This window comes from Phoca vitulina, unplaced genomic scaffold, assembly GCF_004348235.1.
Source record: "Phoca vitulina isolate PV1807 unplaced genomic scaffold, GSC_HSeal_1.0 scaffold16, whole genome shotgun sequence".
NCBI classification, from domain to species: Eukaryota; Metazoa; Chordata; class Mammalia; order Carnivora; family Phocidae; genus Phoca; species Phoca vitulina.
The window spans coordinates 22125063-22152936 of NW_022589719.1; the positions used below are offsets into that span (position 1 = coordinate 22125063).

The 27874-nt window shown below is 55.9% G+C and overlaps 1 protein-coding gene across 1 annotated transcript in view; it reads left to right on the top strand.

The window, feature by feature from the left end:
* The window catches only part of TSPAN18 (tetraspanin 18), a 179137-nt gene that overhangs the window by 134988 nt on the left and 16275 nt on the right, over positions 1-27874 (top strand). The window contains exons 3-5 of the mRNA XM_032414242.1: positions 17592-17674; positions 25166-25238; positions 27337-27531. Coding sequence (XP_032270133.1) covers positions 25176-25238; positions 27337-27531 — 258 coding nt within the window. The 5' untranslated portion in view covers positions 17592-17674; positions 25166-25175. The remainder of the gene's footprint in view (positions 1-17591; positions 17675-25165; positions 25239-27336; positions 27532-27874) is intronic.

Consider the following 27874-nt stretch of genomic DNA (forward strand, 5'->3'; position numbering starts at 1 on the left):
GAGAACAAAGCTGGAGGTCAAGGCTGTCCCCGATGGGGCTGGCTCCAGGGAGGGAAGGGGGTGTTGGGAATCAAGGGGGGATATTGCTAAGCCTCCCCTCCCCGCCGCCAACCCCTGGATGCTGTAAACAAAAGCCCTTCTGGATTCTAGAGTAGCCTCCACCACCCATGACCTAGCTGTGAGGACTGGCGAGGCCCCTGCCCCTCTCTGGGCCTCGTTTTCTCATCTCCAAAGTGCGGAACGATCAGCAGGAAACCCTGCCTCGGCTGGAGAAATCAGGGAGGGCTTCACGGCTGAGGAGATGTCAAGCTGGGCATTGTGGGGCGAGAAAAAGTTCTCTAGGCGGACAACAGGAGAAAAGGTGAGAGACCCGGAGAGAGACCCGGCAGCTTCAGAGTGGGGGGGTTTGACTGGCCCATTCACAGTGATTTGTGAATGAATAATCATGAATCATACATGTTCCTTATGAGGAAAAAAAAAAAATAGAAGTCACCTGAGTATCAAGAATGAAAGAAACATCACCAAAAGTCCGTTAGTATTTGATACCATTTCAGCCCTTTTTAATACGATTAAGACCGTAGGCTTTCAGCTCCCTCCTGGATGGAGAATCTCAGGTCCTGGGCAGACAGGAAAGAACAAAGAGCTGTCTTCTGGAAGTAGAGCCAGGCCCAGAGCGCTAGACAGACAGGCTGCGCTTCCTGGGGGTGGGGGCTGGAAGAGCAGGCCAGCGGGGGCAGAGGGGCGGGCGGGCAGCCCCCGGGGACAGCGGGACAGCCGGCGCCGGCTTCCCCGCAGGTCCTGACAGGGCCCGCAGCAGGACCCCCGGGAGGGGGCGGGGGGGAGGGTCTTTGTGTGCATGAATGAGGCCTTGTGGGCAGGGCCCCTGCCCCGCCGCTTCTGGGAAGGCCCCGCGCCTGTCAGCTGGCAGAAGTGGCCATGCCACCGCCAGGCAAGGGAGGGCTCCGGCTAATGGCTTAACTGTGGTTTCCTAAGACGTCTGGCTGCAGGGCGCAGCAGGCTGCGGAGGGGGCCTGATGACTCTGTGAAGTCACGGCTGCCATCCTGCCACCTCGTTGGCGCCGCCATTAAAATATGGTTCATCTTCATGGACAGGGGCTGAGAGGGCGGGAGGCCGGGAAGGTTGGCCTGGGCACGGAGGGCTCTGTCTGCTTCTCGACTTCCAGACCCAAAGCTCAACTCGGGGTCTCTTCCTGAGATAACGTCCTTGTCCTCCTTGAGCTCCTGCCCCAATTCCCCCAGCACCCCCACACACACCAGTGAGTTTGCCCATGAGGGCACCCCCGCCTCGGTTAGACTGCCTCCTGGGCGGTGTGGACATCAGGGCCCCCCTGGGGGAGTCCCAGTGCCTTGTGGGCGGGGTGGGGGGGCTGTCGCCTGCACCATCATCACCTTGGCTGTGAAAACAGGACAGGGGTGTTCCATTTCCTTCACGGTCCCTGTGAAGTCTGTTAACAGTAATTACGAAGTTATGGGGAATTCCCAGGCCTCCTAATTAGTGTTAATAGGGGCCGGGTGAGCCATTCATGGGAAAATAGATGTCTTTGTTTGCGTTCTCAAAATTAGACCGCTGCGTTCTGCCCGTAGGTGTGATGTAGCCGTGTTCTCGCCCCGCTGCTCACGGCCCTAGAGCCCTGCACACAGTTGCAGTGTGATTTGATCACACCCGCCGGCCGTCGTATTCACTGTGTGCACACGTGCACACACACACATGCACACACGGACACACTCATACACGTGCATGGTCACATATAAACGCGCGTGCCCGGCAGCGCGACCAACTTCAGGTCTTTGGCTGCTGGATTAAGACATCATTTTGCAAGGCAAGCACCAAAAACCAAACAGCATGTCAGCCCCACTCCCAGCCCTCCCCGGTGATACCACAAGAGGCTCCCTTCCCCCACGCCGCACCCCGACCCCAGAGACCCCGGTGCGCCAGCCTCCCCAAATTAGACTATATTAACAAACCATTACGTGTTCCAATTAGTGTGGCGAGTGAACCTGGCTGGCTGAGCAGGGTAATAACACTCTCCTCTTCCCGCTAACAGGCCGAGGCACATTTCCCCAGGAGGAATGAGCCAAGCCGGGCTCCCCTCTGTCTCTGTTGGAATAATGAGATCCGGCCTCCCGACCCAGGCCTGTGGAAGGCTCCCTGCCATCTGGGTCTGTGGCCACCCTGGAGGAGGCTTCCTTTGGACCAAGCGGGAGGGAGGGAATGAATGAGGGAACGAAGCTAGCATTTATTGTGTAGTATGGGCTGTTGAGCCTGTGCTAGGGTCTTCTACCCAGGATAATGGTTTCTCAGTTGAGTTGTGGGTACCCACGGGGCCTGGGGCACTCATCCCCGAGCCAGGCGGTACCCAGACTCTCAGGATTAGCCCTGTATGTCCTAATAGAACATCAGCACTCCTCGAAGATTTGGAAAACAATACCTTATTTTTTATATTAAAACAACTCTGGATATATTTTGAAATAAAATGCCATATATATGTGTGATATGATATATGATATATCTATAAATCATGAATCTGTGAGGTGAACAAGAGATTTGCAGACAATTTTGCTCTCTCACTTTCTTCTCTGGGCTGGGTCCCCAGATTTCTAGGTGTGTGGAGGTAATGATATTTCTTCTGTAGCCACTGCAAGAACTGGGGAGTAAGAGTTTGTAAGGTTCTAAGCCACAGCGTAATGCTGTGTGACGTTGGCCAAGCCCCTACACCCTCCTGATCCTCTTATCTCTGAATGGCACCATGGCAATGGTAATAACACGTCCCCAAGGCCAGGGTCACAGTATGCAATCTGGGCAGTTGCAGAGCCGGGGTGGGTTGGGGGGTCCTACACTGAGAAAGGCCCCACACTTGGTTTAATGCTCTGCTATTGCCTCTTGAAATTCTTAGCTTTTGAATAAGAGATTCCTCATTTTTACTGGGTCCCACAAATTATAGCTGGTCCTGCACCTTTTGATGGATTTTTAGCAAGGGTTAGATCAGAAATTTGTAAAAGAGACCCACACAGGGATTCATTCCTTCCTCCCTTCCTTCATTCCTGCCTTCCCCAAACATCCACTGAGCACTCACACTGTGGCAGGCCCTGTACCGGATGCTGGGATTCAGCAATGACCCGGGCAGACAGAGTCACTGCCCTCCTGTGTTCAAAGGAAGGGGAAAGAAGATAAATAACAGGAACAACAAAGGGACAGACAGTGACTAGGGAGAGAGACTATTTTAGGCTGGTGGGGAGAGGGGGTGGGGATTGTCAGGAACGGTCTCCCTGAAGAATTTGATCAGAGACCTGAGTGAAGCGAGGGCTTATGACATGTGGAATAGGTGAGGGAAGGAGGGTCCCAGGCAGAAGAACCAGCAGGTGCAAAGGCCCTGAGGTAGGAATGTGCTTGCCCTGTGGAAGAGACCAGTATGGCTGTCGTAGGTTGAGGGAGAAGGAGGGTGGTTGGAGATGAGCCCAGTGATGGGGGCGGGGGGCTTATAAACTGTTGTGAGGATTGTTGACGGGAGTAAGTAAATGACAAGGGGGTAGAGGATTCCTTTAGCCAGAGCTCTTGACCCTGGGTCAAGGGACGAGGGGAAGCCTCAGGGCCAGGTCTCTGCTGTTGGTGAGGGATGGCTCCTCTCTTAGCTCTCTGCCTCCTCTGACTGGCAGGAACCCTGATGGCCTCCTGCTCCATCCTGGCCCCGTCAGCCAAGCCTCGCCCAGGGGGAGAAGCTGGGAAGGAGAGGGGGCAGTAGAGGGAGAAGCTGCCTACATTTCTGGAGCCCCCACATCGCTGGCCCATCATGCAGTCCTGGGCCTGCCACTGCCAGGGAAGGCCAGTCCCCTCTGGGCACAGCCAGGCAGCTGAGCATCCCTGCTGAGGTTGCACCAAGGGTCCCTAAATCCTTACTGCAGAGAGAACTCTGACCTTAAAATGGGATGAGTTCATTGAAAAGTAGTAGAGAGAGGCCTGGCTTTCCAGTTCACACACCCAAGGTATCCATACCTCAGAAGGTTGTCGAAGCCTTCGCTGAGGTGCGTGTGAAGATACGTGGAGCCCAGCCGTGGGAGGGGACCCTCCCCAGGGGCCCCTGCCGCATGCCAGGCCTACTCCTGAGTGCATCTGGGCCTGCTCCTGAGTATCACCCCGACTGGGGTGAGGCCCTACGTGCCCCCGGGGGCACACAGCGAGGAGGTGGTTTATTCCCACCCATCCACCCTTGTCCCTCAGGTAATGGGATCCAGGTTCTCTTTGGGGTTTATCTCTTACTGGAACATCTACCTTAGAAAGCCCGATATGATGCCTCTACGGGAGACCCATTTCCCACGGACTCTCTTCTCCAACATTTGCTATTCACAATTACACCAAGGAAGGAGCATCCAGGGGGGTAACGGCCTCAAGCAAAGCTCAGAATCATCTTCCCGATGCTCGGGATAGCTACATGTAGTCCTGCTGCTTGGGTCCCCCTGGACGTGACCTAGCTCTGCACGTGTGGTCAGGGCCTGGTGGCTCTCAAGTCACCTTAGAGGGGCACAGACACGAAGTGACTTGCTCAAGGTCACACTGGAGCCAGGACAGCCTCCTTGAAAAGCCTGCTCTGTATGTCCCCCCCACCCCCCACCCCATCCCCATGTGGTCCCTGCCCCATGAACTTGTTGAGGCTTCCTTTCTTAATTACTGGGCTGCCATGGGGAAATGAAACACCTGCCAGGTTCTTCCTTTTCCCAGCAAGGAGGCGCCCCAGGACCCCCTCCTCCCAGCAGGGCCCTACCGGACCTGAGGTTGCCTTGGGCAAGCCAGCTTTGTAGAAGGGCTCACACATGCAGAGCCTCTAAATTAACTGTGGCCGCAGCCTGCAGGGGATTGGGGGGGGGGGTCACAGTTCCAGGGCAGGGTTAGGGGATTTATGTCCAGGCCCCCAGCGAGGTGTGCTTTCAGAGAAGTGTTGCAGCTGATACAAGCAGGTAGCCTTCCACCTCCCCAGAGGGTGGGGGTGGGGGGGGGGGGGGGGGTGTGCACACGTGCGATCACTTTTAGACAGGGGACAGAGAGCAGACAGAGGCAGAGACAAGACTCTAAGATGGAGAGGCAGAGGGTGGCCATAAAGTCGGAACCGGAACCCAGATCGCTGGACCAAGGACATACCTTTTATCCTTACCTCCTCAGAAATTGCAAAAAAGGCAATTCGCCTTTGATCTGAGCCTGGCCTGAAGCCCCTTCCCAGGACCCTCGCCCCCGCCGTGCAGAGGACACACGGGTGGCTGGTGGCCCCCAGTGTGCACAGAGCGCGTGGGGCCTTCACCGCCACGCTCGTGCACCTTGTGATACAGTGGCCGTAAGGGGTGAGACCCACCTTCCTCTGCCCCCCGAGTGCTCGTTTCAGCGAGCCTTCCTAAACCCTGACCCCTTGATTCCACTCGCGGTTGTGAGCTCCGAGGCTGCAGACTGGGCTGTGTTTACACGTTTAAACGATGGGGTCTGCTCGTCACATGTTCAGACCACCATCTCCATTCCTAAAAGGACAATACCTGAATCCTTTCCAGCCAGAAATGGAGCCCATGACCCCTAGATGTGTGCTTAGCATTGGCACTGGGAGCCATGAACCTGGCTCGGGGCCTAGGACGGCCGGGCAAAAGGTATGGCTTCCAGAGCAATGATAGTTCAGCTCCAACTTCTCGAGAGCTTTCTCATGTCTCAGGCAGAGTGGTCTCATCGGCGTTCGCATGACCATGAGACTACATGGTCCACAGAGGCTCAGAGAAGCTAAAGCCGCACGCTAGTGAGCAGGAGAGATGAGTCCCCCCCGTTACTCTGATGCCTCTGGCCACTCCCCATGCTGCCTCCCCAGGGCAGCCCACGGAGGACAAGTAACTTGCTCAAGAGTATGCTGTTGGCTGGTGGCAAATCAAAGCCTAGATCCTGAGCCCGCCACTTTTCCCTCTTTTCTAGTGGGTTTCCTAATTCTGGAGAATTCCATGGTTTGCCCCACCAGCTCTCAGACATCTTAGACACCCTCTGATCCCACATGCTGGAACTACCTGCCTGGGTTCTAATGCCAGCCTAAGAGCTGTGCAACTCTGGCCAAGTTACTCCACTTCTCTGTGCCTCAGTTTCCCCATCTGTAAAATGGGCATAATAACTGTGCCCACTTCATAGATTGTTGTAAAAATTACGTGAGTTAATCAATATGAAGTGTTTAGACTTGTGCTTGGCACATAGTAAGTGCTCTGTGAATGCTAACTCATCATCACCATCATCAACGCCTTCCTCCCTTCCCTGGGGATGCAGAGGCCATGACTGGCTCAGAGTTGGCCACACCGTCCACCAGCCTCTCTGCCCCTTCTCACTGCTGTTGGGCCTTACCAGGAGAGGGAGGACGCCTTCCCAGGCACAAGAGGCTAATCAAAGAGCTCATCCTTGGCTTATAATAGGCTCTGCCTGGGTCATCTGCCATTCGTTAGAACCACGAAAGACCTGCAGCAGGCAGGCCCACCAGGGCTGGCCGGACATGGTGTCTCCGTGTGCCAGACTCAGCAGGAGCAGGGCCAAGGTCAAGGGCTCAGCCTTCCTGGCCCTCTGGCAGCCCTGGTATAGGGGAGCCCCCGCTCCAAAGAGCGCTTGACAAAGGATGCATTCCAGGATTCGGACAGGGAAGTAGGGCCAGGCCCTGGCATCAGAGGGTAACCAGCTCCAACTCCTCCAGCCCCTTCTGTGGGAAAGCTCCCCCCAGGGCTGTTCAGACCCTGGCATGCCCCCCTTACCAGCTGCCAGGGGCACAGCCAGAGCCCTGCCTGCTGTGGTTAAGTTAGCCTCCCGGCCAGGGTTTGCTGATTGCTGAGGGCACTGCGCCCCACCCACACGGGCCCCCTTAGACCTTCCCCACAAGCTGGGGAGGCGCTTCCATCTTTATCCTTGTGTGCACAGTGAAGCCGCTGAGGCTCAGGGAGGTGTTGGGAATTGGCAGAAGCTGCACAGCCTGGACACGGGGCTGGAACCCAGCTCTCTGAACACCCAGTTCTGTTCTCTCCCGTTCTCTGCTCCCTGTACAACAGGGGGAACCACATTCACTTCTAATCTGCTGCTTTGACCCAGGGTCACTCCCTAAATGCTCCTTAGGGTCAGGGCTCCACAAACCACAATCAGTGAGCCAAATCCTGCCTCGTCTTTTTTTGTAAATAAACTTGTGTTGACCCCCAGCCATGACCATTCCTTTACATGCAATCTCTGGCTACTTTCTCCAACAAAGCAGAGTTGAATCATTGTGACAGAAGCAATATGTCTGCAAAGCCTAAAATATTTACCGTCTGGCTCTTTAAGGAAAAAGTTGCCACCTCTGCTCCAGATGAGTCCCTGGCAGATCCCCTCCTGTCCCCTTCCCTAGGTCTCCCATCCTGCCCAGCACCAGCTCACGGGAAGAGCACAAGGTAGGGATTTCTGTCCCATTGGACAGATGGGGAAACCAGGACCTGAAGAAGGTTTATTTTTCATTATTATTATTTTGTCAGAAGGAAGTAGAAATCCTCTCCTGGTGCTCCGTAAGACTGAATACTTGCTCATCCCCGAGGCTTCTGGGTGGGATTGCCAGCATCTTTCCTGGCCTGGAAATAATGATATTTGGTGGAGTTGATGACCAGGCTTCTAGGGAGGATGGAGGATGCCTTCGTTCCCCTTTGTCTGAGCCCCCACCCCTCCTTACCCCCTGTCCCTGTCTCCACCCAAGCCCAGCTCTTTCCCTCCCCCACCCCTGACCTGCATCCCTTAAGACCTGCATCCTAGGAGCAGCTGGGGGATGATTTTTTATGGGGAGGAAAGAAAACAGGGCTTTCTGACTCCTGCCTGTCCATCAGCTCAGGCCCCGCCCCAGATTTTCCTTTGATTCATTTCCTCGCAGGCTTTTCTTAGCCAGACAGGAGCTCTGACATGGTATCTCTCGGTTTTTCTGTTGTTTGCCCTCCAGAACTTGAGCTGCAAATACCTGTAGCATTCCCTTTATGGGAAGGGGTTGTGGCCTCCCTAATTCGGGCCAGGTGACTAGACTCAGTGCAGTTGCCCTGGGAGACCCAGTAACTCTAATATTTATTGCCAAGCAAATGTAACTGGGGCAGTGACCCCCATGGACAGGAGGCTAGGAGGGGGAGGGAGCAGGCTTGATTTCTGCTCCAGCGACAGTTCCTGGGTCCTGGGGAGGGGGGTGTGTGGGGGAGTTCAGGGATTCTTGCCCTGGTGAGTGAGAAGGAGGGGGAAGCCTCACCCGTCTGCCCCAGTACAAGAAACCTGTTAACTCAGGGTGGGGAAGCTTCGGGATCACCCAGGATAACCCAGCTTTGAGGGGTCTCCCCTCCATGCTGCACCAGGCATCACTAGGCAGGTTGGAAGTGAGCCAGGGCCAGTGAAGTCCCCTCACTGAACACAGGCTGAGATACAAGGAAGCTCAAGACAGGAGAGAAGTGAAATTGACGTGACATTGACAGCAAACTGGGTCATTGAAACAAAGGTGAAATCAGCAGCCAAAGGGAGGGCCCCACAACTGGGACAGAAGCCCACCTTGAACAGTATCTGTGTCATCTCAAGCAAGCTCCTTAACCCTCTGGGCTCTACTCCCCATAAATTAAAATCATCTCTGCCCTGCCTTGCTGGATGGTTGTGAGGATGAAGCAAGAGTGTAAGCTTAGGAGGGCTTTGGGAGCTGTAAAGCAGAGTATTGAGGGAAAGCGTTGTGCTGTGATTAATGTCAAGCAGGATGGAATTTGCTTAGATGCCAGGAGGAACTTCCCTACTTGAGGAGACATCAGAATGAAGTCGTGGGGTTTATCCTCCTTACTGAAGATATTTAAGGATAAGATCAGATCGGTTTGCCTGTTCCAGCTATTCTTGATGTTGGCAGAGGCATGGGCCGGATGACTTTGGATGTCTTTTTCCTGACACTATAGTTAGTTCAATCAGGCGGAAAGTGCCCGGTGGCCCTATCTGTGAGTGTGTGTGTGTGTGTGTGTGTGTGCATGCACATATATGTACACGTGTGCCTCCGTGTGTGTACATAGGTGTGTGGCTGTATCTGTCCGGGTGTCTATTTGTGTGTGTCTATGTTTGTACATTTGTCTGTGCACGTGGGTCTGTCTGTCTGTGAGCACATGTCTGCATGGCCGTCACGTTGCAGTCTGGGTGGGTTTATGTGCACGTGGCTTGTGTGTAGAGCAAGTCAATGAAAGCAAGCCTCAAGCTGACTCATCTTCATTGCTAAGTTGTTGGAAGAATTTCTTCTTGCCATCCTATCCAGCTTTGGAGGATGTGGACAGAACGCCAGGGCAAAAAAAGGATTTTAAGTTTGACTTCAATTAATTAACTTGTTGTTTTTGTTATACACATTTCTAAATGTGGGGTAAGAAGAGCTAGATGATGGGCGCCTGGGTGGCTCAGATGGTTAAACGTCTGCATTCAGCTCAGGTCATGATCCCAGGGTCCTGGGATCGAGCCCCGCATCGGGCTCCCTGCATGGCAGAGAGCCTGCCTCTCCCTCTCCTTCTACTGCTCCCCCTGCTTGTGCTCTCCCACCCTCTCTGTCAAATAAATAAAATCTTTTTTAAAAATAAAAAAAATATTTAAAAAAAAAGAAGAAGAAGAACTAGATGAAGAGTACTGGCTCCGGAGTGGACTGTGGAGGCCTGAATCCAGCCTCCCCTGCTTACCTGTGATCCTGGTGTCTTACTTCCCCTCTTGGGGCCTCAGCTTCCACATCTGTAAAATGGGGGTAACAGTGCATACTTCCCAGTGTCGTCGTAAGGGTTAAGTGAATTAGAACACGCAAAGCCCTTAGCACAGTGCCTGGCCCATAGAATGGACTTCATACACGCTAGCTGTTGCTGTTACTAGTTTAAGCAGCACTTCTGGCCCTGGCTCCTGACAGAAAAAGCACCGGCCTTGGAGCCCACTGCCTTGGGTTCAAGTCTGCCGCTTAGTAGCTGTGTGTCCTGGGGCCAGTCACTGCACGTCTCTGATCCCACTTTTCTCAGCTGTGAATTGGGAATACTAGGCCTGCCCCATAGGATGATAGTGAGGTTCAAAGGACAGAAGGCAAGAACTTCACACGGCGTCCACTGTACGGTAGGCCCTTTTGAAAAAAATCAGTTTCTCTTGTTCACCTGCAAAAGAGAACTCCCCCCGTCACCTCCCCCCATTACCCCTACCGGTGGCATCCTGGGTCTCACCCACTGCCTGGGTCCCAGTCACAATCTGTGTTATCCTGTGGGACATTAGGGGCAGCCACAGCCTGGAGCCCTCAGCGCCCTCCTCTGCATGGGAGGTGGGGTCCTCTCTGGAGGAGTTGCCAGGGCTCCCCCACTCCTTCCCTCCTCCCCCCCCAGGGCTCAGACCTGTGCCCTTTCCTGCCCCGTTCCCAGGCCCCCTTCATACCTCAGAAGCCATTAAATATTTAAATCCGGGCTGTGCAGCGAACCAGGTTGCCCCAGCAACAGCCCTGCATATTTTGGGATGGATTACCAAGTCTTTCAAAGGGTCTCTTGCAGCTCCAGGCCCTGGGGGGGGGATGAAATGTGGGAAAAGAGGGAGGGCTGGGGGCTCCTACTCCCCACCAAGGCTTAGAGATGCAGCTGGCCGTGGAAACAGCGGAAGGACTCAGGGTTAGAGAGAGGGCAGGCAACACAGAACTTCCTGGACTTGAACCCAGGACTCAGGCCTGCGGGCTTCTCTTCCCCACTGGCTCTGTCTAGTGCGGTCTAAGAGCTGCTCAGCCGGTAGGTGCTCTAGCACCTAGCACTGTGCCTTCTGGGGTCGGAAGCCAGCTGGGCCACTGTGGGATGCTCACTCACCTTCTCTGAGCCTCAGTGAACTCCCCGGTGACTCGGAAATAATTGGCCCATTGCAGGTGGTGTTGGGGACAGTGCTCAGCACCATCCCTGGCACGTGGGAAGAAGGAGCAGTTATTAGATCGATAATATTCCAGCCAGTACCCTGTGTGTCCTCTGAAGGGACTCAGAGGAGGCAGGAGACATGGCTCTGGCCACCAACGGCTTCTGTCTCGTGGGAAAGGGCTGACAACATGTTCAGACAACACATCGGGTGTCCCCCTTCCCTGTCCCTTCCAGTCCTAGAGCCAGCATCCTGTGGCTCCTGCCACGGCCACATCACCTTTTCTGTGGGCTTTCCCCGGGCGGAGTTTTGAGGCCACCCCCAGCATGTGCCACGGCTGCCCCCGATGTGTGGCAGGGAACACCCAGGCTGGGGGTCTGGTCGATGTCATCCAGCCCTGACTGGGCGGTGTGCCCTTGGACGGGTGTCCCTGGCTACTGGATGGGGGTGACCTCCTTTCTGGAGAAGCCTCCCTCTAGCTGGCACGGATGTGCTAGAAAACCATAAGGATGGGCTGTTCCCCCGACACTTCATCCTGTGGGTGCCCCTCAGGAAGCGAGCCTGACGAGGACGCCGGGCCCGCAGGCTCCTCCTGATCTCTGTGTGGACTCTGCTCCTTGAAAGCGACTCGAGGCTGGGGTGGGTGGCCAAGAGGCCCAGAGCGCCCACCCCTGACCAGCGGACACCAGCCACTCCCCGAGCACCTCCCTCCCTGTATTCAGTTCCATTTCAGATCTCTGGGGGAAGCAGAAGAGATATTCCCGCCCACCCAGCCCCAGGCTCTCTCCAAAGGCAGGAGGGTTTCCAGAGGATTAAAATCTCTTGTCTGCTCCCTCACTGGAAGCTGGCTTTCTTTCTCATCCGCTTGGTACCCACACCGTCTCCCAGAACCCAAGTGTCCTTGTCATAGCCCCACAAGGATGTCCCCTGGGGCCTGGGAGCCTTGTTTGCTTGGAATGTCCGCTCATTTCCTCCACCCGCCTCCCTTTCCCCGGGACCCAGGGCTGGCAGTCAGGGAACCTTTCCCTGAGGCTCAGGGAGGCCTGAGGACAGGGCAGGATTGGCTTTGGGAGGAGGGCTGGCATCGGCACTCTGCCCTGCCTTTGTCCCTCCCAGCCCTTGGATTCTGGTGTCCTGAGGCCAAATCCTGTGCCCAGTGCACGGAATGACCGCTCCTCTCTGCTCACGTCCAAGTTCAAATTGGTTGCCTTGCCTTCAGCACCTTGACCGTGGCAAGTGAAAGTCTCTGCAAGAGGGCGCAGAGCCTTTGTCCCCAGAGGCCTTTGCAAACAGGCCGTCGGAGCGCCAAGGCAGGAGGATGGACCCATTGTCCTGTGTCTGGGATGAGCATCTTCTGTGGCTTCAGTCCAGCCCAGGTCCATGGAGGGAATGGGAAGTGTGCATTGTGGAGGGTCACTGTGGGCATCAGCAGGCCCAAAGTCCCTACGGCCATGGCTCTGGAAGACAGCCAGGGCAGAAGGACAGGAATTCTGCTTTGTCTGTCCTAACCATTCTTCCAACTTACTGTGTGACTTTCGGCCAGTGACTTCACCTCTCTGAGCCTCAGTTTCTTCATTGGTGGATCCGGAGCGCCCAACTCCCGGGTGGTCAGGAGGATTCACCAAGGTGGTCTGTGCCTCATCTTGTCAGGAGCCAAAATAAATTCAGATGTCAGTCTTGGGAGGCTGCCTTGAGTCGGGGAAGAGCAGCAGACTTAAAATCAGGAGCTCCTGCTTCCAGCTGTGATGTGTGACTTTGGGCAGGACCCTGTCCCCCTTTGGACTTCAGCATCCGCTGTGAAAAGAGAGATTTGGAGGTCACCTTCCCTAAGGCACTTCCTTCTTTGAAGATTCTCTGATGGAAACAGGCCCATGGGAGTTCTGGGACAGGGGAAAGGGTTGTGGCAGGGACCCTCAAGATGGGACCTTCCTAGACCTGCAGATCAGACGTTCTGTGCCTTCGACATTCACGATTCTGTGAGTCTGGGGGGCAGGGGAGGCTGTCTTTTAGGATCCCATTGCATCCCTGGCAGGCTCTGCCTGGTTAACCTTCACGGCGCCGCCCCCAGGAGCCTAATTAGATTTGAGCCCCCGCTCAGCTGTGTCCATGTCCCCGTGTCCGCGCCATCACCAGGCACACCAGGATTTCGGGCCAATTGCTTGTTTACGAGACTGTCTGTCTTGGGAGGAGGCCCAGCAGGCAGCCAGCGAGCGAGTAATTCCTCCCCCCTCAGCTTTGAACCTGATGGCAAGGGTCATTTTTATCCTGACAATCCTCTGCCTCGTGCGTGTCCTGATGAAGGAAAACAAACACAGGGCTCAGAGGCTGGCAAACCTGGTGTCGGTTCTGGCTCTGGGACCTTTCTAGCCCCGTGGAGCCTTGGTTTCCCGGGCTGTGAAAGGGAATGATGGTGGGATCGTCTGTTTTGCCTAGCTTTTTGTGGGATCGAGTAAGATCGCTCTAGGTGAGCACCCGGGACACAGCGCCTTATCATGGCCCTGTGCTCCCCGCACCCCGGCCCCCCCGCAATGAGCGCCCCCTCCAGCCCCGCCCTTGCTTCTTGGGGCTGGCCCAGAGTACTTGGTTGGGATAGCTGTTAACACTCCTCTCCAAGTGTGGGGTTACGGCTTGGCACTAGATTTGAGTGAGTCCTTGTGGGAGGAAAGCCACCGCTGTCTGCGCCTTGGCCCACGCCCAGGGCTGGCACTAGCAGGGGCCTGGCATGCAGGAAGGAAGGAACTGGGTGTGCAGCCACCAAAGCCCTTTTAGCTCCATCATTCCACCCACCCACTCACCCCACCCCCCCAGTAGCTGCAAAGACTCTGAAAACCCCCATCTTGCAGGTGAGGAGACGGACGCTCAGGAGGCAGACTGGCCCAGGTCTTGCAGCTTGTTGGGGCAGAGCCCTGCTGGTGGGAAGCCAGGCTGCTGGGGGCGTGGTGGCTCCAGTGGGACCCTGAAGGCTCTGCCCTGGCCCACAGCGCCCTCGCCTGGCTGGGGCGCTTGCAAGACACTTCTGGGCTCTACCCCAGCCCAGACCTGCATTTGCTTCCTCCCATGGGGCTTCTCCATCGCTCATGTCCACCTGCCTCCTTCTCTCTCTCTCCAGAAAGTATGCCCGGGAGCCGAGGGCAGTGAGAGTAAAAGGAGTGATTTATGAACTGAGCTGTTCTTCTTAATCAGAGAACCCCTCCCGGGCCCTCACTGTGCAGATGGGATCGAACCGCCATCTGGGGCGGTGGGAGGGGCAAGGTTAATAAAGCTGTCTGGCCCAGGCAGGGGCCTGCACAAGAGAACCCCGAGGCACTGCGTGACCTCACCCGTCTCTGCCCCTCTCTGGGCCTCAGGGCTCCCATCTGTCAAGGGATGGCAGGATTGGGTCATCCCCCAGGGGCCTCCAGGTGGCACAGGGGAGGATGCTAGCTGGCTCCCTGGGAGTCGGCCTGGTTGCCTGATTCAGGATAGAGCAGCCCTGGGTTGGAAATTTTGGAGCCCAAGGCATAGCTCTTCCTCTTTCGGGTATCCTCTCCGTGGGCTGGTGTCTTGCCGGGAGCTCTGATCTGGAATCCAGCTGGCTTATGCCTGAATCGTGGCCGTGTCTGACTAACCATGTGAATAAACTCAGGCCAGTTCATTACATTCTCTCAATCTCAGCTGCCTCATATAGAAAACGGGATAATAAGGGTACCGACCTCGTAGGCGAGGAGTACATAGGAGAGATGCTTAGCAAAGCCTGCTCCATGGTTAACACGCAGTACTATGAGTTATCGTTAGAGTCGGTTATCACAAAATGGTAGCAGTTAACTTGAATTTGGGGCCACATAGGGGAAAGATGTTTATAGCTATCCCGACCAAGCCATTTGCCCACGGTTCTCCCCCATGCCCTCCTCCACTGATGACTCCACTTATTTCCAATATATGATGTCACTGGTAATACTAGCTCCCCATGGGAAAAGTACTTTGCAGGTTTCCAAGGGTTTTCATATCATATCAGTTAATTTCATGTGCTTCATATCATGAATTGTTTTTTTTTTTTTTTAAGATATATTTATTTGAGAGAGAGTGTATGAGCAGGGAGAGGAGCAGAAGGAGAGGGAAAGAGAGAGAAACTCAAGCAGACTCCAGGCTGAGCGCAGAGCCGGACTTGGGGCTTGATCCCAGGACCCTGAGATCATGACCTGAGCTGAAACCAAGAGTCGGACGCTTAACTGACTGAGCCACCCAGGCGCCCCCATATCATGAATTCTTACAACCACATTTGACTTTGAAATTGAGGATCACAGTTTTCAGAGGAGAACGTGGCATCTCAGGGAGGGTTAGTGACTTTCTAGAAGAAGGTCTCAGGGGAGCTGGCCAAGGCAAGTGCCGTCCCAGCTGAGATGGGGTGCATGTGGCAGGCATCCCCTCGGCTGCCCTTTGCCAGCTTCCCCTTAACACAGATCTTTGCTGGGTCAGGAAACAGGAGCCAGGCCGTGACTGGGGGAGCAGGAAGGACAAAGAGAGATGGGAGGTTGTTCAGGGCAGTTGGAACCCCGAAGAGGGGTAAGCTCGTTTCAGCCCAGGAGCCGGCATACATGGGGCAGGGATATCCAGTAAAGAGGAGGTGGGCAGGTGCCAAACGGAGTTCAGTGCCTCCTCCTTGTCACTGGATGGGCCTTGTGTGCCACCGGGGCCTCTCGTTCCAGCCTCAGTGTCCAGAGGAAAATGGGTCACATCATACGCAGGACAACTGCCAGCCTGAGATGCTGGACAGGGCTGGGCTGGGGCGGGGGAAAAACAGGGGTAGGAGAAAACTGACTCCTCCCCACTTCCCTGAGCCCTGCGGGGGGCTAGGCATGGGGTACAGCCCCTGAACTAGAATTGGGGCTCCTTTCCCTAACTGCAGAGACCCTAGCTCTAGAAAGGAGCCTGAGTTGGCTTCCTCTCGCCCTGTGAGCCATCCCTGGACAAAGTTCCAGCCCAGAGCCTCTTGGACATTACCTGGACCCGGGGGGTTTCTCCCTGCTCCCCCCACTCCCTTGTGCCCACCCTGCTGGTTGTGTCCTGCCTGGTAGGGACCAGGGTGCACAGAACCTCCCCTCAGCCCGAGGGCCGATTTCAGGGGATTCATCACTGTTTAGGCCAGATGGGGCTGGGCATCTGCCCCCCTCCCCTTCCTGGCTCCCAGTACGGCTTTTTGGATGCCTTGCCTGGGATCTCCTGGGTTCACAGGAGGATGCTCAGCTTTGCCATTTACATCGGTCAGTCTCCATTTCCTTCTGTAAAATGGGCCAATAGCCTGCCCAGCAGGGCTGCTGTGAGGATGCAGTGTGATCCCACATAGGCGGATAAAGCACTTTCTCTCAGAGTTCATTCTGATCCCCATTCTGGGTTTGCACTCCAGCTCCCAGATGTCCTAGCTGTGTGATGCTGGACAAGCCATTTCCCCCGCCGGGCTTGGCTTCCTCTCGGTAAAGGGCCGTGCCCCTGTGAGCCCTACTTCTGGGTGTCGTGAGCATTCAGGGAGCTCACGTGTGAGTGTGTAGCCCAAAGCTCTCTGCAGCAGATCCAGAGACAGGCGATTGACGAGCATGCCACGTGTGTGTGTGTTTAGGCCAAATAGGGGTATGGGGGGCCTCAGCGAGCTCTCAGGAGGAAGGCCCCTTCTCTTGCCTTTCCATCTGCCCAGCCTCGCCTCCATGCTTCCTCAAGACTTGCTCCCCTGTGCCGCCCCTTCCCCAAGAACCCCCCCCCAACTGCCCCCAGTGGAGTGGAGTCACACCCGTGGATGGTTAGTCCTCCTTCCTGCGGGTCCCCAGCCCTATCGTCATCCCTTTCTTTCCTCCAATCTCCTCCACCACCACCACCCGACACAGAGGGTGAGCTTAGATGCATCCCGGGTTCCTAACACGGCGCCCAGCACACAGTAGGTGCTCAATACGTGTCTTCCGAGCAGATGCATGCGTGGATGGAGAGGAGTCTTTCGTCCACCACCCCTCCACTGATATGAACGGGAAGGAATCTCATCTGGCACCCGAGACCCCCAAGTCTCCCCCTTCCTCCCCATGAGAACGCCCCCCGCGACCCAAGCTCCTCACTGTTCCAGGCCCTCCTAGCACAGGACCCAGCCGTGGGCTTCCCCAAAGGTGTGGCAGAACACAGGCCTCCATCTGGGCCCATTTGACGGCTGAAAGCAAGCCGTCATTTCCACGGCTGGGCTCCGGCTCCCTATAGGAACCTTCTGGCAAATCCTTCTGTGAGGGGAAGCAACGCTTTCCAGCATCCAATTTCTCCCTTGGGGCGGGGGTTTGAGGAACACGCCCCTGCTGGCACTCTCCCGGCTGAGGCCTCCCTGCAGATGCCCAGGTGACATCCAGGTGGCATCCAAGTGTGTGGCTCACCAGGCCCGCCGCCTCCTCTTAGTGCCTCAGCCACATGCGGTCTGTCAGCACAGACGAAGCCTGTGCCAGAAGCCGAGAGTCTCTTAAAGCTGTGGTTCCCCGCACAGCTCCTGGGAGGACCCAGGAGCTGCCATCTGGGCAGAGGGCAGGCCCCCCGTGCGGGTCTCCCCAGCTGGAGTGGGCCCAGCTGCTGAGAGCTTTTCATTAGCGCTAATGGACCCAGATTAGCCAGGCACTTGCCCTGTGTGCATCCGTAGGGCAGGTTTTCATAAACAGCTTCTTGAACGTGGTGGCTCCTTACTGACTTCCTATAGTAATTGAATATTTTCTCCTTCTAGGACAAGCTGGGCCAATAAAAGAATATACAAGAGGCCCTCTGGCCGGGAGATTCTGTCCTGCTGACGCCCAAAGAACTGCCCAGGTGACAAGTCAGCAATTGGCGCCCCCTCTCTCCCTGTGTACCTCTGCCCCCTCCCCTGACGCTGCCCTGCCTCGTCCTCAGTTCTTTCTCAGTCTGTCTGTCTCGACCCACGTCACTTCCTGCTGTCTTTCTCTGTCTTTCCCTCTCTTCCTGACCTGTCTTTGTTTCTCTGATTCGTGAGATCTGCATTGTTCTCTGTCTCCGTTTCTCTTTTCCCACTATTCATTCATTCAGACCTATGAATTGAGGACCCACTGTGTGCCGGGCACTGCTCAGGACTCAAGGACTAAGGCAGTGAACAAAACAAGTCCCCGCCTTTATGAAGCATGCATTCTAACAAGGGAAGAGACGTGCTACCAACATAAACAAGCACAAGACCGAGCCCGGAGTGTATTCCCAGGGCCCTGACCTGGCCTTCAAGACCAGGGTGCTCGGCTCACATCCATCACTAACTGGTTTGCTGACTTGGCCGCACCCCCTTTCCATTTCTCAGCCTGTTTTCTCGTTTCCAAAGCGAGGGGGCCCTACCTGCTTATGACCGAGAACTTCTATTACGGAAAATGCTGGTGTCATAAATTACACAAGCACCGGCTTCTAAACCACTGGTGACACAATCAGTAGTGTCAGAGAGAAGTTTCCCTGAAATCCCCTTAAAGCTCTGAACCACTGGGTTTTGTTGTATGAGAAATAATCGCTTGCATCTGGGGGTCACGTTGTACGATGAAACACCCGTCTGTGAGCCCAGAGCCGTCACTTGGCCAGGTGAGGGGACACCATGACAGGCACCACGACAGGAGCCTTGAGACCACGAGATCCAGGGCAGCAGCCCCCACCTCCACGCCCATGCTCACCCTGGGTCAGAGCCCTGCGTGGAACCTCAGCACCTAGCCGGCTCCCCTACACGCTCTCCCCGAGCACGGGGGGAGTTGAACTCACATGAAGTCGACTCTGCCTGCAATGTTGACTCCCACATTTCATCCCTCTGGGCCCCAAGATTTAAAGGATTTTATCTACCAAACAGTGCTGCCTTTACCAAGTCATTTCCTAGGCATACATTCGAGTTTCTCCTGCATTTTTTGTACTGCAAAGTCATATATACGTGGGGGTTAGAGCTTCTGAACAACCCAAGAAATAGGGTCCCCAGCCTGGGGTGATTTAATTGCCCCCAAAACCCAAGATACTTACCCCTTGAGCCAGCTGGTGGTGAGCGAGTGGATGATTTCTGAGGTGTTCTTTGCAATCCTGAAAATAGCTTTAGGAGATTGCCAGTCTCAGGGAACCCAGTTTGAGAACCACTCTTCCCACTCAGAAATCCTCCGCATCAGAGTCCTCCCCTCTCTCCTGACGCGGGGAACGTGGCCAGTGTATTGGTGTCCGAGAGAGTAGGGGAGAGGAGCCGCCTCACGGCGGGGCCGCAGGGAGGGAAGAGGGACGGAGCCGCCGTGTGCCAGGCATGATGTGAGGTGCCCTGCATCTAGTCCCATTCGATCTTCAGCCCACACTTTTTCCTGAGGTCAGCATTCCTGGCCCCATTTTGCAGACGTGAAAGCAGAGGCCCAGGGAAACTGTGTGTTTGTCCAAGGTCATGAGGCTGGAAAGTGGAGGGGCCAGGCTCCCCTCCGGGTCCCTGTCAACTCCAGGGATTGGGCAAACCCCAGTGGGCCTTTCACCCCGGGCCCAGGGAGGGCGTATCATTTCCCTTCAGCAGAGAGACCTCCATTTCTCCTTCATAAGTGCCTTTGAGCACCATTTCTGAGAAACAGGACCTCATAGTCTCAAGATTCTTCTCAGCCCACCTTCCAGAGACTGACTATGTCCCCACCCTCCTTAGAGGTAAATTAGGGAACTGGGCTGTGATTCACTTAACTTCCAAAGGGCTCTGTGGGTGAGTGGTGATCTCAGCCAGATCCAGGCAGGGATTGGGGGGGTCCCCTGGTCTGTCCCTCTTATCTGGCCGATTGGCTAAGGAGGTGTGTCCCACACTCAGAAACGCCTGGTGGCAGGTGGAGCGGGCTGGCGTCAGTCTTGTGACTTCAGCCTGGCGGTGGATGATGGCCCAGAAGGCTGATCGCCCTGAACAGGGAGAAATGAGGTAGCAGTGGAGGTATGAAGACAGGCCTGCATTGTGGAGGAGGATGGATGAATGGGGCGAGGGAATTTGCACTTATCGAAAATGATGATGAAGAGTTGTGGCTCCAGATGAAGACAGACGTGGGTTCAAATCCTGGCTGAGGCACTTCCGTGCTGTGTGACCTTGAATGAGTGATGGTACCTCTCTGAGCCCCAATTCCCTGGCCTGATAAGTGGAGATAAAGTTACCTCTACCCTGGAGCTTTATGAGGAATGAGATTGTGCATGTTCCTTGGCCCGTGGTAAGAATTTAAGATCTGCCAACACTTACTAGCTGTTGCTAGTGTTAGCTGCCACATGCCAAGCCCTGCGCTCCCTATTTTCCATGCATTATGAGGAAAGCATTATTTTTATACTAATTTTAAAGACAAGGAAACTCAGATGCATGCAGTTTAGGAACTTGCCCCCGGCCACCAGCTAAGCCTAGCAGGGCTGGGATTCGATCCTTGGTCGGGAACCAACGCCCTCTCTCCACTCACACCCCTCGCCCTGGAGCTGGAATTGGGCCTCTGGATCTCCATCCGCTCTCTAGCTCCCATCATCTGTTTTTCTACCTGCTTCACCTTTGAGGTTGTCAGAGGCTCTTCTTCCCAGAGACACGCTCCTTTTACTGCATTTGTCCAGGAGCCCAGCACGCCACAAGCTACCCATTAGATGTAATCGGTAACGAATGTGGTACGTAATAAATACAGGTAGCCCGTTTATGAGCTGCCGTATTTATTATGCCCCTTAATTGCTACAAAGCCAAAGCCAGCTGAAGCCAGATCGTGCCCTGGAGAGCAGCTTTGCCTGGGTGGGCCGAGGAGGGGACCGCTAGAGCCTGGCCTCTCGCAGACTTCCAGGATCTTAATGGGGCAGTCCCTTCTGCCCTCCAAAGGCCCATCCGGTTCAAGCCTGATGGAAGGAACTGACAAGTCATCAAACTGCTCCATCATTTTGCAGAAGAAGATGCTGAGGCCAGAGAGAGGAAGTGACTCACAGGGCAGGAGACTCAGGCTCTGGACTCCCAGTCCAGTGCTCCTTCTGCCCTTCTCTCTACCTGAAAGCTGCCCCCGGACCAGGTGGAGCACAGGATCTGGGGTGGGCTGAGCAGCATGCTTATAAGCCCTGGGATGTTGGGCAGGTCGCTTCCCTTCCCTGAGCCTCGTGTCCCTATCCGTACAATGGGCAGTGCTTCCCACTTCATGGGGTCATTGAAAGAGGGCAGGCGCTTCGTGGAGGTGGCATGTGGCTGGCAAGGAGTCAGTGCTGAATAAATATTCTTTCCTGTCCTCATCCCCGTTTCCAAAGAGCGCCGAGTCTCAGCAGACATGTGGAGTTGAGTCGGCCTGGTACCAAAAGGAGAGGGGGCCGGAGTGCAGCGCCTAGGGTTCAGGGCCCTGTCCTGGGGGTCCTGAGCTCAGGGCGCGCAGTGGCCCAGGGTGGCCCGTACACCTGCCGGGTCGGTGTGGCCATGGGAAGGGCTGTCCACCCCGCTCCAGGCCAGTGTAGTCACTGACTTCTCACCACAGTGCATGATGTGGGCCCTCGATGCCCATTCTTGCAGACGAGGAAACTGAGGCTCCCAGAGGTTGGGTCATTTAGCAAAGACATAGCGGTAGAAAGATGAAAAGCCAGGATTGGAGCCCAGGTGTGTTCAACTCCAGAGCCTGTGCTCAGAACCGCTGTGTTTAGATGCAGGTGAGATGCTGCTTCTAGAAGGCTAGAGGTAGAGGAGGGGTGTGGCTGGTAGGTGGGCATGGAGATGGCATCCTGGGGAGCTGCCCTGGAGGCAGAGAGCCCGGGCTGAGGGCTGGTGGAGGAGACAGAGATGACCCACGGCTAAGGGTGAGGGTCAAGATGGTCAAGAATGGGTGGGCACTGGCGTGGACCAATCAGAAGGCAGGCTGGCTAAACAGCTGGCTGGTCAGACCTGGGGGTCCCCACCGAATCTCAGCCGTCCCACTGCCCACTGGGAGGTTGGGTCCCAGGACAAAGGAAGGGACAGGTCCTCCTGATCCTGCCTATCCGGGGCAGCTCTAGGCTCTCTGGCCTCAAGAAGATCTGGAGACAAAGACAGGCACATGGGGCATCAGAAGGAGTCACGTGGGGCCTGTCCTCACTCTGGAGAGGGCACAGCAGAGAGAGGAAAGGAGGAGGTTGGGAACCCCTCTGCTTGTGTGGATCCTCAAGCCCCCTCTTTTTAACTGCTGGGGGGTGCAGCGGACACAAAGACGCGATGCACGCAAAGCCCTTAGCCTCGAGCCAGGCTTCCTGTCCGTGCTGTTTAATTAACGTTTGCTAGGTGGTGGGGCTTTATGCAGTCCAGACCACGTACCAATCCCTGCTCTGTCCCCGGAGGAGGGCACAGCTGCCATCCCACACCTCCGGGAGCTCACCAGAACACTGGCTGATGACGTAATCCTACACAGTGTGGGGGAGGCGGGGGTGGAGATCAGCAGTGGCCGTGGGAGCTCTTGGGAAGGCAGGGACAGGATGGGGGGTGTCGGGGATAGAGGTGATGCCTTGAGGGATGAACAGGAATTAAGTGGGAAGGGAGGAGGTAGAAAGGCAGTCCGAGCAGAAGGGATCAAGTCACCCAGTGAGCTCTGGGGACTGTCCTTTGATGTCGATGGGGCAGAAGCGTACCAAAAGGTGGCCGTGGGAGCCTTGGAGGCCCTTGCAGTCCACGGTTAAGGGGTGGCTGGTCTCCTGTAGAGGCCAGGCGGTTAGCAGGGGCCTGATGCAGCTGGATGTGCCTTGTGGAAAGGCCCCTCTGGGGGCACTGGCTGGAAGGGGAGTGGCTGGAGGTAGGGAGACCCCAGGCCAGGGCTGAGGCCACATCTGGGTGAGAGAGGAGGAGGCCGGGAGCGGGACTGAGGCTAGAGGCACTTGAAGGATCCCTGAGATGGAGTGGATGGTGTCACCAGATTCTAGCTTTGGAGGCAGATGACATTTCATAAACTCAGGCCACAGCTCAGTGAAGGAAAGAAGAGTCACACACACACACACACACACACTCTCTCTCTCTCTATCCTTTGTTCTTCCAAATTAGACTGCCTGGGTTCAAATCTCAGCCTCACCACTCACCAGCTGCAACCTCAGGCAAGTCGCCTAGCCTTTCTCTGCCTCAGTTTCCTTCTCTAGAAAATTGGAATGATGATTGTACTTATCTCATAGGTTTTTATGAGTTAATACATGTCTAGTGCTGAGGATGGAGCCCTGCACCTACTAAATGCTCAATGTTATTATTCCCAGGGGTGGCGACCAGCCAGGTGACCCCAGGAACCCTGTGTTCCCCTTCTCCTCTCACCCAATCTAACAAAAGCCCTTGGGCCAGGCGCCTTCGGAAGGACAAAGGCTTTCAGCCTGGAGCCCTCGGTTCAAGTTCACTCCCTGATTTTCTTTTGGAGTGGCTTTGTATTCATCACTGTGTGGCCTGATGCTTTGGTTTCTGCCACCCAATAAAATAAGAAAGCGCATCTGGCTTGGGTACTCTGTGCCCTGCCTGGGTGTCCCCTGCTCAATCAGCCAAGCCGAGCAGCCAGCAGGAGCCAGGCCATGTAAGGAGGGAAGCCCTCGGGCCCCAGGGCCCTTGGCTGCCTGACCCAGCACCTTCCTCATGGACTCCCAGATGCCCGAGTGGTGCCATGGCCACTGCCCAGCGCCAAGGTCAATGCTTGGCACACTAGCAAAAACCACAAGAAGAGGAGATGAGAGGCACCAGCCTTTCCTGCACGCCCTTCCCCAGCAGCGGGTTCTGCCTGTGCTTTTCTCCCCATGGATTCAAATGCACTTTTAAAAACCCTCTAGCCTTGACCAAAATGCCGCGCGGGGCTGGTCCTGTCATCTCCAAGTGGAATGAGCCAGGAGTGCGGGAGGCGAGCATAGCCCTGGCCCCTTTGTTCCTTAGACTATGAGGCCTTCCTTGCCGGGGAGGGCATCGGGTTATGGTCTGGGGTGGGGACGGGGCAGATTTGCTGAGTGCCCACCGTGTACCAGGCACAGTGCATGGGCTTTGGTGTTAGATCTTAGCATTGCTTCCTACACGCTCTGTGGCCCTAGGCAAATCCCTTAATCTCTCTGATAATCACATACGCCTTGCCACAAACTGAGCCCAGCTCTCTCCTGAGGGAGGATGGGAAACCATGGAAAGTAACCAAGCACCAGCTTCCCTACATTCGACCACGTCCAACACATACTCCCAGGACCCTTTGCACCACGTCCTGTCACGGAAGCGCAGACCACCTGCTGGGGTCACCTGGAGAGGGACTCAGGCCAGGCTGAGCTGCAGCCGTGGCCCTTACCAGCTGGGGGAGGTTGGCCAGGCTATTTTCATCGTGAGCCTGGTTTCCTCACCTGTCCCATGGACCTCTGACCCCTGCCCCAAGTCGCTCCCCGGGCCGTCATGAAGAAAGTATGGCAATACTGACTACTGAATATGGACGTGACCGTGTGCTTGAGGTCTGACTCGTGAGAGCAGATGCTGCTGTCTGCTTCCCCTGGGGATGCGGAAGGGCTGCATCTTGTTGGCTTCAAGCCCCAGTTCTTGGCACCCAGTCGATACACAGTACATGTTGGCTGAACAGAATTGTATGCAGAGACTCGCTACCAGGGGCATACTTTTAGGCAGAGACGGGGAAGGCTCCTTAGGTAGGTGGGATGCCATAGGTCTCACTATGGAGGTAGTCAGGGCGTGGGGAGGGTTTGGCCTCGGGAAGGGGGCTTGGGCCCCTAGGTAGGTGCCCGCCCCCCCCTTTCCCCTGTGACACCCGTCCACTGGCACCATGGAACAGCCCTGGGCTGTCCTACAAGCAGGAGGGCGTGTGGGGCAGCAGGAAGTTTGTGAGGCCCGGATTCTGATCCTGCTCCATGACCTTGGCAAATTCCTGAAGGCTCTGAGCCTGGGTGGCTCGTCTGCCCAATGGAAGGCTCACCTCTGCAATCAAGCCCTGTCTCGAGGCAGCCCTGCGGAACACTTGCCACCTGCTGGACGTCGTTCTAAGCATGTTACTGCATTATTTCTGTGAATCCTCATAATACGGCTGGGAGGAAGCTTCTGTTTTTAATCTCCTTTCTCAGGTTGGAAAGAGCAAGATTCAGAGAGGTAGAGTGATTTGCCCAAGGCCACACAGCAAACGAACGGTAGAACTGGGCTTGAACCCAGGCAGGTTTGCTTCCCCGAGTTCTCACTCCTTACTCTGGCCCCACGAGGTAAAAAGCTACCTCCGAGAGAGGTAATTGTTACTGGTCTCCCTCTTCCTCCACCAACTGGGCTGGAAGGGCAGGGCTGACCACGGGGAAGCCCCACGGGGGAGGGGCAAGGGTTCTTTCTAGGTGGGGTCCCCCAGCAGGGAAACTGAGGGGCTTGCTGTCTTGTAGGTAGAACATCATGGAAGGCGACTGTCTGAGCTGCATGAAGTATCTGATGTTTGTTTTCAATTTCTTCATATTTGTAAGTATTGCTGGAGCGTGCCTGGGGTCTCCCTAGGCCTCTGCTGGGTGGGCAGAACAGACCGTGGCTGAGAAATAGTCACACCGGGCTGAGTCCTGGGGGCAGGACAGGGGCCAGTGCCAGAAGCAAATCTCCCCAGCCAGCCAGAATTTCCCAGACGAGAGGCCGCCAATGGTGCCCGCCCCACTCCACAGAGCCCATGGTCACAGGGGAGATGTTTTGTACAAAGGGTAGGGGCCTTCATCCTGGCTGCTGCCTTGGGATCCGACCCCTGGTGGAGGGTCGGAGAGAAGGAGGGGAAGGAGAAGAGGGCAGCCCAGACAGCCCCACTCAACCCTGAGCCCCAGCGCGGTTGCACGCCTCCGAGCTGGCTGGGCTGAGCTGCTGTGACCACCTGATGTAATCTGAACCCTCTCGGGGGCTGGCAGCACCCTGGGCTCAAAGCCGGCTCTGCATCTTACCCGCTGTGTGATCAGAAACACATTTCACCTCTCTGAACCTCAGTATCTTCATCCCTTCATTACCTACCTCAACAGGTTTTTTGAAAACTAAGCAAGATTGGTTTATTAGGAAGCGCCTGGAATGCGGCCGCGCTGGCTAGCTTAGCTCCAGCCGCATTCAGCCTGTGGATTCTGTACTTGAAAGCACAGAGGCCCTGAGCGCTCAGGTGGCCAGCTCCAGTGTCCCCACCTGCAATGGGGCTATGTCCCCTTGGGCAGCTCAGTCTGAGCCCTTGAAGCAGCCTTCAGCACACAATTGTTGAACCCCAAAACCTTAGAGCAATGAGGAGGGAGGCAGCTTTTATCAGAGCTTTTGTAAGGGACGGAGGGGAAAGGCAGTGTCCAGCACAGGGTGGCCATGGGCACTCTGTCATCAGCAGTCCCTGTTGGCCCTCCCTTTCTCTCCGACCAATGCTGGGTCCTTCCGGCCTCTCCACCGCTCCCCTGCCCCTACCCCTGTACCTAAGAATATCGTCTCCTGCTCCGAGCCCCAAGCCGTGCAGTTCTGCCCACCAGCTTACAGACCCCTCTCAGACACCCAAAGCTCACCAGTTTGCTCTTAGCCGCAGCCTGGCGTTGCTGGCTCGTGCCTCTGGGGGACCTCGGGGGACCTCTGGTCCTCCCACTACACAGGGATTTCAGACACTTCACCCCATTCAAAATCTGGATGAGGCCAAACTGTTTTGTTCTTCTCCCCACCTGATCTGCTTCCAGTCCTTGTCTGTCCCCAAGGAAAATGGAACGGATATTTTCTGAAACTTGCTAAGCACATTCCTATCCACTCTGTCCTTTCTTCCTTGGGGCCACCTTGGGGGTGGGGGTGGAATTTGTATCTTCTTTTACCCATGAGGAAGCTAAGGCTCAGAGAGGTTAAGCCACTTACCCAAGGTCACACAGCTGACAAGCAGCACAGCCCTTTCTCTGGACTAAGCTGCCTTTCTCCAAAGATGAGTAAGGCACGGAGAGATGGGCCGTGGACATGACGACATAAACAAGAAGGCTTTCGAGGAGCCGGTTTGAGAGTGGTGAGCCCACGCTGATGAGAGCTCCTGTTGAGGACAAAGTGGACGGCTTGTGTCCACGTTTTCCCGGCCCCAAGCATGGTACAGGCCTCAGAACGTGTGCCGTGGCCTCGGTGAGTGTCAGAGAAGCCTGGGATCCAGCCCTGGCTCTGCCGTGAACTTGCTGTGTGACCTTCAGCAAGTCATGGCCCCCTCTGGGGCTCAGTGTGGAAGCAGAGGGTTGGACTAGTGACCTCATTATCCTGCAGGTCCGACATTTAAGGAGACTATAAAAATGGCCGATAAACTCCCCGGGACATGGTCCCCAGCAGCCCACGATGGGGCATGGATCGGAGGTTGGGTGTAGAGGATGCCCTTGAGGTCTGAGTAACCAGAAAAATGCAAAACCATGAAAAGAATTGCTTGGACACTGGTTTGTGCAGCAAATAGGGTTTCTGCCCGGTTCTGTGGGGCTCCCCGGGACTCCCCGGTTCCACTGTGGGGCCTGACTCAGGGGAGGCGGTGTGTGTGTGTGGAGTGTCTAATTCCCCTGTCTGCCTCTTTCTTCTCCCCGCTCCTGACCGACCCTGAGAGCAGCTGGGTGGGGCCTGCCTGCTGGGCATCGGCATCTGGGTCATGGTGGACCCCACCGGCTTCCGGGAGATCGTGGCCGCCAACCCCCTGCTTATCACGGGCGCCTACATCCTCCTGGCCATGGGCGGCCTGCTTTTTCTGCTTGGCTTCCTGGGCTGCTGTGGGGCCGTCCGTGAGAACAAGTGTCTGCTGCTGTTTGTGAGTAGCCCCACCCCCACCCCACCTGTGGGTGCCCCCGGGGGCAGGGTGGGGGCGGGGGGCCTGTGTCTACACTGCAGGGCACTCCGTGGTCACACCCAGGTCTGAGCCAGCTAGCTAGGCTGTCCTCCAGGAGTGGCCCTGGTGGACAGGCACGTGGGCGGTGGGAGGCCCAGGGGGGTGAGAGGGCAGTGGGCAGGCCTGGGTTTCAGGTGCACCCTGCTCTGTCCCCTAACTAATGATGTGACTTTGGTCTAGTTTCTTAGCCTCCCTGAGCTTTGGCATCTTAGCTTGTTAAACAAGGGGCAGCTTAGCTGGAGGTTGGCACCAAATGAGGCCAGCA